General features: G+C 58.2%; 1 protein-coding gene across 1 annotated transcript; it reads left to right on the forward strand.

Moving 5' to 3' along the window:
• Positions 1-4,790: 4,790 nt before the first annotated feature.
• LOC130592248 (ras-related protein Rab-4B) lies at positions 4,791-9,193 on the forward strand (the record flags this gene model as incomplete). The annotated part of the gene is made up of 5 exons (XM_057396458.1): positions 4,791-4,905; positions 5,501-5,563; positions 6,372-6,526; positions 7,822-7,917; positions 9,087-9,193. Coding segments are annotated over 5 exons (536 nt in total), but the record flags the coding sequence as incomplete, so codon positions are not given.
• Positions 9,194-10,407: the final 1,214 nt, after the last annotated feature.

Genomic DNA, 10,407 nt, shown 5'->3' on the forward strand with positions numbered 1-10,407 from the left:
ATTGGATCGCTGTTATCCCTTTGGATCGCTGTGATCCCATTAGATCGCTATGATGCCATTGGACCGCTGTGATCCCATTGGATCACTGGGATGCCATTGGATCGCTGTGATCCCATTGGACCGCTGTGATCCCATTGGATCACTGTGATGCCATTGGACCGCTGTGATCCCATTAGATTGCTGTGATCCCATTGGATCGCTGTGATCCCATTGGACCACTGTGATCTCATTGGATCGCTGTGATCCCATTGGTTTGGTGTGTGATCCCATTGGTTTGGTATGTGATGCCATTGGACCGCTGTGATGCCATTGGACTGCTGTGATGCCATTGGATCGCTGTGATCTCATTGGATCGCTGTGATTCCATTGGTTTGGTGTGTGATCCCATTGGACCGCTGTGATCCCATTGGACCGCTGTGATCCCATTGGATCGCTGTGATCCCATTGGACCGCTGTGATCCCATTGGACCGCTGTGATCCCATTGGATCGCTGTGATCCCATTGGATCGCTGTGATGCCATTGGATCGCTGTGATCCCGTTGGACCACTGTGATCCCAATAGACCTCTGTGATCCCATTGGCCCGCTGTGATCCCATTGGACCGCTGTGATCCCATTGGATCGCTGTGATGCCATTGGACCGCTGTGATCCCACTGGATCGCTGTGATCCCATTGGACCGCTGTGATCCCATTGGATTGCTGTGATCCCATTGGATCGCTGTGATCCCATTGGCCCGCTGTGATCCCATTGGACCGCTGTGATGCCATTGGACCGCTGTGATCCCATTGGACCGCTGTGATCCCATTGGATTGGTGTGTGATCCCATTGGACCGCTGTGATCCCATTGGACCGCTGTGATCCCATTGGACCGCTGTGATCCCATTGGCCCGCTGTGATGCCATTGGACCGCTGTGATCCCATTGGATCGCTGTGATCCCATTGGATCGCTGTGATCCCATTGGATCGCTGTGATCCCATTGGACCGCTGTGATCCCATTGGATCGCTGTGATCCCATTGGATCGCTGTGATGCCATTGAACCGCTGTGATGCCATTGAACCGCTGTGATCCCATTGGCCCGCTGTGATCCCATTGGATCGCTGTGATGCCATTGGACCGCTGTGATGCCATTGGACCGCTGTGATCCCATTGGATCGCTGTGATCCCATTGGACCGCTGTGATGCCATTGGACCGCTGTGATCCCATTGGACCGCTGTGATGCCATTGGACCGCTGTGATCCCATTGGATCGCTGTGATGCCATTGGACCGCTGTGATCCCATTGGATCGCTGTGATCCCATTGGATCGCTGTGATCCCATTGGACCGCTGTGATGCCATTGGACCGCTGTGATGCCATTGGATCGCTGTGATGCCATTGGATCGCTGTGATGCCATTGGACCGCTGTGATCCCATTGGACCGCTGTGATCCCATTGGATTGCTGTGATCCCATTGGACCGCTGTGATCCCATTGGATCGCTGTGATCCCATTGGCCCGCTGTGATCCCACTGGATCGCTGTGATGCCATTGGACCGCTGTGATGCCATTGGACCGCTGTGATCCCATTGGACCGCTGTGATGCCATTGGACCGCTGTGATCCCATTGGTTTGGTGTGTGATCCCATTGGATCGCTGTGATCCCATTGGACCGCTGTGATCCCATTGGATCGCTGTGATCCCATTGGATCGCTGTGATCCCATTGGATCGCTGTGATGCCATTGGCCCGCTGTGATCCCATTGGACCGCTGTGATCCCATTGGATCGCTGTGATCCCATTGGATCACTGTGATGCCATTGGCCCGCTGTGATGCCATTGGATCGCTGTGATGCCATTGGATCGCTGTGATGCCATTGGATCGCTGTGATCCCGTTGGACCACTGTGATCCCAATGGACCTCTGTGATCCCATTGGCCCGCTGTGATCCCATTGGACCGCTGTGATCCCATTGGATCGCTGTGATGCCATTGGACCGCTGTGATCCCACTGGATCGCTGTGATGCCATTGGACCGCTGTGATCCCATTGGACCGCTGTGATGCCATTGGACCGCTGTGATCCCATTGGATCGCTGTGATGCCATTGGACCGCTGTGATCCCATTGGATCGCTGTGATCCCATTGGACCGCTGTGATCCCATTGGACCGCTGTGATGCCATTGGATCGCTGTGATGCCATTGGATCGCTGTGATGCCATTGGATCGCTGTGATCCCATTGGACCGCTGTGATCCCATTGGATTGCTGTGATCCCATTGGACCGCTGTGATCCCATTGGCCCGCTGTGATCCCATTGGATCGCTGTGATCCCATTGGATCGCTGTGTGACCACTGTGATCCCATTGGATCGCTGTGATCCCATTGGACCGCTGTGATGCCATTGGACCGCTGTGATCCCATTGGACCGTTGTGATGCCATTGGACCGCTGTGATCCCATTGGACCGTTGTGATGCCATTGGACCGCTGTGATCCCATTGGACCGCTGTGATCCCATTGGACCGCTGTGATCCCATTGGACCGCTGTGATCCCATTGGCCCGCTGTGATGCCATTGGACCGCTGTGATCCCATTGGATCGCTGTGATCCCATTGGATCGCTGTGATCCCATTGGATCGCTGTGATCCCATTGGACCGCTGTGATCCCATTGGATCGCTGTGATGCCATTGAACCGCTGTGATGCCATTGAACCGCTGTGATCCCATTGGCCCGCTGTGATCCCATTGGATCGCTGTGATGCCATTGGACCGCTGTGATGCCATTGGACCGCTGTGATCCCATTGGATCGCTGTGATCCCATTGGACCGCTGTGATGCCATTGGACCGCTGTGATCCCATTGGACCGCTGTGATGCCATTGGACCGCTGTGATCCCATTGGATCGCTGTGATGCCATTGGACCGCTGTGATCCCATTGGATCGCTGTGATCCCATTGGATCGCTGTGATCCCATTGGACCGCTGTGATGCCATTGGACCGCTGTGATGCCATTGGATCGCTGTGATGCCATTGGATCGCTGTGATGCCATTGGACCGCTGTGATCCCATTGGACCGCTGTGATCCCATTGGATAGCTGTGATCCCATTGGATCGCTGTGATCCCATTGGCCCGCTGTGATCCCACTGGATCGCTGTGATGCCATTGGACCGCTGTGATCCCATTGGACCGCTGTGATCCCATTGGACCGCTGTGATGCCATTGGACCGCTGTGATCCCATTGGTTTGGTGTGTGATCCCATTGGATCGCTGTGATCCCATTGGACCGCTGTGATCCCATTGGATCGCTGTGATCCCATTGGATCGCTGTGATCCCATTGGATCGCTGTGATGCCATTGGCCCGCTGTGATCCCATTGGACCGCTGTGATCCCATTGGATCGCTGTGATCCCATTGGATCACTGTGATGCCATTGGCCCGCTGTGATGCCATTGGATCGCTGTGATGCCATTGGATCGCTGTGATGCCATTGGATCGCTGTGATCCCGTTGGACCACTGTGATCCCAATGGACCTCTGTGATCCCATTGGCCCGCTGTGATCCCATTGGACCGCTGTGATCCCATTGGATCGCTGTGATGCCATTGGACCGCTGTGATCCCAATGGATCGCTGTGATGCCATTGGACCGCTGTGATCCCATTGGACCGCTGTGATGCCATTGGACCGCTGTGATCCCATTGGATCGCTGTGATGCCATTGGACCGCTGTGATCCCATTGGATCGCTGTGATCCCATTGGACCGCTGTGATCCCATTGGACCGCTGTGATGCCATTGGATCGCTGTGATGCCATTGGATCGCTGTGATGCCATTGGATCGCTGTGATCCCATTGGACCGCTGTGATCCCATTGGATTGCTGTGATCCCATTGGACCGCTGTGATCCCATTGGCCCGCTGTGATCCCATTGGATCGCTGTGATCCCATTGGATCGCTGTGATGACATTGGACCACTGTGATCCCATTGGATCGCTGTGATCCCATTGGACCGCTGTGATGCCATTGGACCGCTGTGATCCCATTGGACCGCTGTGATGCCATTGGACCGCTGTGATCCCATTGGACCGCTGTGATCCCATTGGATCGCTGTGATCCCATTGGATCGCTGTGATGCCATTGGCCCGCTGTGATCCCATTGGATCGCTGTGATGCCATTGGACCGCTGCGATCCCATTGGACCGCTGCGATCCCATTGGACCGCTGCGATCCCATTGGACCGCTGCGATCCCATTGGCCCGCTGCGATCCCATTGGACCGCTGTGATCCCATTGGACCGCCGTGATCCCATTGGACCGCCGTGATCCCATTGGACCGCCGCGATCCCATTGGACCGCCGCGATCCCATTGGCCCGCTGTGATCCCATTGGCCCGCTGTGATCCCATTGGACCGCTGTGATCCCATTGGACCGCTGTGATCCCATTGGACCGCTGTGATCCCATTGGCCCGCTGTGATCCCATTGGATCGCTGTGATCCCATTGGATCGCTGTGATGCCATTGGCCCGCTGTGATCCCATTGGATCGCTGTGATGCCATTGGACCGCTGTGATGCCATTGGACCGCTGTGATCCCATTGGATCGCTGTGATCCCATTGGCCCGCTGTGATCCCATTGGCCCGCTGTGATCCCATTGGACCGCTGTGATCCCATTGGATCGCTGTGATCCCATTGGCCCGCTGTGATCCCATTGGACCGCTGTGATCCCATTGGATCGCTGTGATCCCATTGGACCGCTGTGATCCCATTGGACCGCTGTGATCCCATTGGACCGCCGCGGTGTCCCGCTCTTCCCCCGCAGTCAAGCCGGATTCCAACCACACGATCGGCGTCGAGTTCGGCTCCAAGGTCGTCAACGTGGGCGGCAAGAGCGTGAAGCTGCAGATCTGGGACACGGCCGGGCAGGAGCGCTTCAGGTGCCCAGCCCCCACCCAGCCCCATCCCATCCCCTTCCCTTTTCCTCTTCCCATCCCTTTCCCATCCGTTTCCAATCCCCTTCCCTTTTCCTTTTCCTACTTCCTTCCCAACCCCTTCCCATTCCTTTCCCCTTCCTTTTCTTGACACTTTCCCCTTCCCTTCTCTTACCCTTCCCATCCCCTTCCCCTTCCTTTTCCCATCCCTTCCCTTTCCCCTTCCCTTTCCTCTTCCCTTTCCTTTTCCCTTCCCCTTCCCTTCCCTTTCCCCTTCCCTTTCCCCTTCCCTTTCCCCTTCCCTTTCCCCTTCCCTTTCCCCTTCCCTTTCCCCGTCCCTTTCCCCTTCCCTTTCCCCTTCCCTTTCCCCTTCCCTTTCCCCTTCCTCTTCCCTTTCCTTTTCCCCTTCCCTTCCTTTTCCCCTTCCCTTTCCCCTTCCTCTTCCGTTTCCTTTTCCCATCCCCTTTCCCTTTCCTTTTCTCATCCCCTTCCCCATCCCCCTTCCCTTCCTCTTCCCCCTTCCCATCCCCATCCCATTCCCATTCCCTTCCCATCCCATTCCCACCCCATCCCACTTTTCCATGTGCTCTCCCATCCCCAGGTCCGTCACCCGGAGCTATTACCGGGGCGCCGCGGGAGCGCTGCTCGTCTACGACATCACCAGGTGACTCCCATCGCATCCCATTGGATCCCACCCCATTCCCACCCCATTCCCAGCCCCATTCCCAGCCCATTGGATCCCACCCCATTCCCACCCCAGCCCCAGCCCCTTCCCCAGCCCCATTCCCAGCCCCATTCCCACCCCAGCCCCAGCCCCAGCCCCATTCCCAGCCCCATTCCCCCCCCATTCCCACCCCATTCCCACCCCAGCCCCATTCCCAGCCCCATTCCCCCCCCATTCCCACCCCAGCCCCATTCCCAGCCCCATTCCCAGCCCCATTTCCCCCCCATTCCCACCCCATTCCCAGCCCCATTCCCACCCCATTGGATCCCACCCCATTCCCAGCCCCATTCCCCCCATTCCCCCCATTCCCCCCCATTCCCACCCCATTCCCACCCCATTCCCATCCCCATTCCCACCCCATTCCCAATCCCAGCCCCATTCCCCCCCCATTCCCCCCCCATTCCCACCCCATTGGATCCAACCCCATTCCCACCCCATTGGATCCCACCCCATTCCCAGCTCCATTCCCACCCCATTCCCACCCCATTTGATCCCACCCCATTCCCAGCTCCATTCCCACCCCATTCCCAGCCCCGTTCCCCCCCCATTCCCACCCTGATCCCACCCCATTCCCACCCCATTCCCACCCCATTTGATCCCACCCCATTCCCAGCCCCATTCCCACCCCATTGGATCCCACCCCATTGGATCCCACCCCATTCCCAGCCCCATTCCCCCCCCATTCCCACCCCATTCCCACCCCATTTGATCCCACCCCATTCCCAGCCCCATTCCCGCCCCATTCCAGCCGGGAAACCTACAACGCGCTCACCAATTGGCTCACGGACGCGCGGACCCTGGCCAGCCCCAACATCGTCATCATCCTCTGCGGGAATAAGAAGGATCTGGATGCGGAGCGGGAAGTGACCTTCCTGGAAGCATCCCGCTTCGCCCAGGAGAACGGTCGGGAATGGGGTGGGAAAGGGGTGGGATCGGGATGGGGATGGGGTGAGAATGGGATGGGAATGGGGATGGGATTGGGATGGGGATGGGAATGGGATGGGGATGGAAAGGGTTGGGATGGCAGTGGAATGGGATGGAGATGGGATTGGGATGGGGATGGGATGGGAAAGGGTTGGGATGGCGGTGGAATGGGATGGGGATGGGAAAGGGTTGGGATGGGGATGGGATTGGGATTGGGATGGGATTGGGTTTGGGATGGCATTGTAATGGGATGGGGATGGGGTTGGGGTTGGGATGGGGTTGGGATGGTATTGGGATGGCGTTGGAGTGGGATGGGGATGGAGATGGGATTGGGATGGGGATGGGATGGGAAAGGGTTGGGATGGCGGTGGAATGGGATGGGGATGGGAAAGGGTTGGGATGGGGATGGGATTGGGATTGGGATGGGATTGGGTTTGGGATGGCATTGTAATGGGATGGGGATGGAGTTGGGATGGTATTGGGATGGCGTTGGAGTGGGATGGGGATGGAGATGGGATTGGGATGGGGATGGGATGGGAAAGGGTTGGGATGGCGGTGGAATGGGATGGGGATGGGATGGGAATGGGAAAGGGTTAGGATGGGGATGGGATTGGGATGGGGATGGGATTGGGATGGCGTTGTAATGGGATGGAAATGGGATTGGGTTGGGATGGCGGTGGAATGGGATGGGGATGGGATTGGAATGGGATGGGAATGGGATTGGGTTGGGATAGGAATGGGAAAGGGTTGGGATGGTGTTGGAATGGAATGGGGATGGGATTGGGATGGGGATGGGAAAGGCTTGGAATGGGGATGGGATTGGGATGGCATTGGAATGGCATGGGGATGGGGATGCAAAAGGGTTGGGATGGCGTCGGAATGGGATGGGGATGGGAAAGGGTTGGGATGGTGTTGGAATGGGATGGGGATGGGAAAGGGTTGGGATGGCGTTGGAATGGGGTGGGGATGGGAAAGGCTTGGGATGACTTTGGAAGGGGAAAGGGTTGGGATGGCATTGGAATGGGATGGGGATGGGAAGGGATTGGGGTTGAAATGGGATGGGATTGGGATCAGGATGCGCTGGGATTGGAATGGGGCAGGGTTGGGATTGGGCCTGGTGTCGGAATGGGAATGGGATGGGGATGGGGGTGGGGATGGGATGGGGTTGGGATGGGATGGGGATGGGGATGGGATGGGGTTGGGATGGGATGGGACGGGGATGGGGATGGGGGTGGGGTCAGGGCAATGCTGATCCCGGCATTCCCGGCTCCCAGAGCTGATGTTCCTGGAGACGAGCGCGCTGACGGGGGAGAACGTGGAGGAGGCGTTCCTGAAGTGCGCCCGCAGCATCCTGAGCAAGATCGAGTCCGGTGCGGGGCGCCCGGAGCCGCTGGGGACCAGCGGGATCCCGGATGGGGACCAGTGGGATCGGGGATGGGGACCAGTGGGATCCAGTGGGATCGGGGATGGGGACCAGTGGGATCCGGGATGGGGACCAGTGGGATCCAGTGGGATCGGGGATGGGGACCAGTGGGATCGGGGATGAGGACCAGTGGGATCGGGGATGGGGACCAATGGGATCGGGGATGGGGACCAGTGGGATCCAGTGGGATCGGGGATGGGGACCAATGGGATCCGGGATGGGGACCAATGGGAGCGGGGACTGGGATCCAATGGGATCGGGGATGGGGACCAATGGGATCAGGGATGGGGTCCAGTGGGATTGGGGATGGGGTCCAGTGGGATCGGGGATGGGGTCCAGTGGGATTGGGGATGGGGTCCAGTGGGATCGGGGATGGGGACCAGTGGGATTGGGGATGGGGACCAGTGGGATTGGGGATGGGGACCAATGGGAGCGGGGATGAGGACCAATGGGATCGGGAATGGGATCCAGTGGGTGGGGCCTGGGATCCAATGGGATTGGGGATGGGATCCAATGGGATCAGGGCTGAAATCCAATGGGATGAGGCTGGGATCCAATGGGAGCCGTGGGATGGGGGCTGAGATCCAATGGGATCCGGGCTGGGATCCCATGAGATGGGATCCAGTGGGATCGGGGCTGGCATCCAATGGGATCAGGGCTGGGATCCAAAGGGATGGGGGCTGGGATCATTGGGGGGGGTGGGATCCAATGGGAGGGATTTGGGATCCCATGGGATGGGGTTGGGATCCAGTGGGGGGGGGATCCAATGGGATGGGATTTGGGATCCCTTGGGATTGGGTTGGGATCCAAGGGGGGGTGGGATCCAATGGGATGGGATTTGGGATCCCATGGGATTGGGTTGGGATCCAAGGGGGGGTGGGATCCAATGGGATGGGATTTGGGATCCCATGGGATGGGGTTGGGATCCAAGGGGGGGGGGGGATCCAATGGGATGGGATTTGGGATCCCATGGGATGGGGTTGGGATCCAGTGGGGGGGGGGGGGGAATCCAATGGGATGGGATTTGGGATCCCATGGGCTGAGTTTGGGATCCAATGGGGGGGGGATGGGTTCGGACCCATCCGGTCCCAACCCCCCCCCTTTTTCCCCCCCCAGGGGAGCTGGACCCGGAGCGGATGGGGTCTGGGATCCAGTTCGGGGACGCGGCCCTGCGGCAGCCGCGGGGGGGGGCGGCCCCGGCCCGGCAGAGCTGCGCCTGCTGAGAGCGGTGAGCGGAGGGAGGGAGCGGCCACGGCCCCGAGGGCACCAAAACCGGCCCCAAATGACCCAAAACCGACCTAAAATGACCCAAAACCGACCCAAAATGACCCAAATCCGACCCAAAATGACCCAAAACCGGCCCAAAATGACCCAAAACCGACCCAAAATGACCCAAAACCGACCCAAAATGACCCAAATCCGACCCAAAATGACCCAAAACCGGCCCAAAATGACCCAAAACCGACCCAAAATGACCCAAAACCGGCCCAAAATGACCCAAAACCGGCCAAAAATGACCCCAAACCGACCCAAAATGACCCAAATCCGACCCAAAATGACCCAAAACCGGCCCAAAATGACCCAAAACCGACCGAAAATGACCCAAAACGGACCCAAAACCGGCCTTAAAAGACCCAAAACGGACCCAAATGAACCCAAAACTGACCCAAAAGCGACCCAAAATGACCCAAAATTGACCCAAAATGACCCTAAACCGACCTAAAATGACCCAAAACTGATGCAAAATGACCCAAAACGGACCCAAAATGACCCTAAACGGACCTAAAATGACCCAAAACCGACCTAAAATGACCCAAAACTGATGCAAAATGACCCAAAACGGACCCAAAACTGACCCAAAACTGACCCAAAATGCCTCAAAACGGACACAAAATGGCCCAAACCTGACCCTAACGGCCCCAAACCAGCCCTGAAACACCCCAACCCCCCCCCAAAATGCCCCAAAAACCCCCTTTTTCCCCCCATTCCCCCCCCCCCCTCACCCCCCCTCTTTCCCATTCCAGGTCTTTCCGCATCCCCTCCCCCATCCAGGATCACTCCAGGATTCCCATTGGGATCCCCCCCCCGCGTCTCCCCTCCCCCTCCCCCCAGCTCCATCCGGATGCAGCCCCCCCCCCCCCCCCCCCCAACAACCCCTTTGGGGGTACCCATGGGGGGGGGAGGGGTCCCCATTGCCCCCCAATGGGGGGGGGGGGCTCCTGCTTCATGTTATTTATTGCACTGGGTTGGGGGGGGGGAGGGGTTGGGGGGGGGGGGGACAGGCGCTGTCCCCGCCCCTCCCCCCCGATGATGTCACTGGGCCATAAAGTGGTGATGTTTTCCAGCCTGAGGCTCGTTTTGGGGTGAAAAAGGGGGGATTTGGGGCTTACATGGGGGAACATGGGTTAACATGGGTGATCATGGGTGAACATGGGTG

Source organism: Pezoporus wallicus, unplaced genomic scaffold (assembly GCF_028554395.1).
Source record: "Pezoporus wallicus isolate ANWC-B61680 ecotype Strahan unplaced genomic scaffold, APGP_CSIRO_Pwel_v1 contig_9491, whole genome shotgun sequence".
In the NCBI taxonomy this organism is placed as follows: domain Eukaryota; kingdom Metazoa; phylum Chordata; class Aves; order Psittaciformes; family Psittacidae; genus Pezoporus; species Pezoporus wallicus.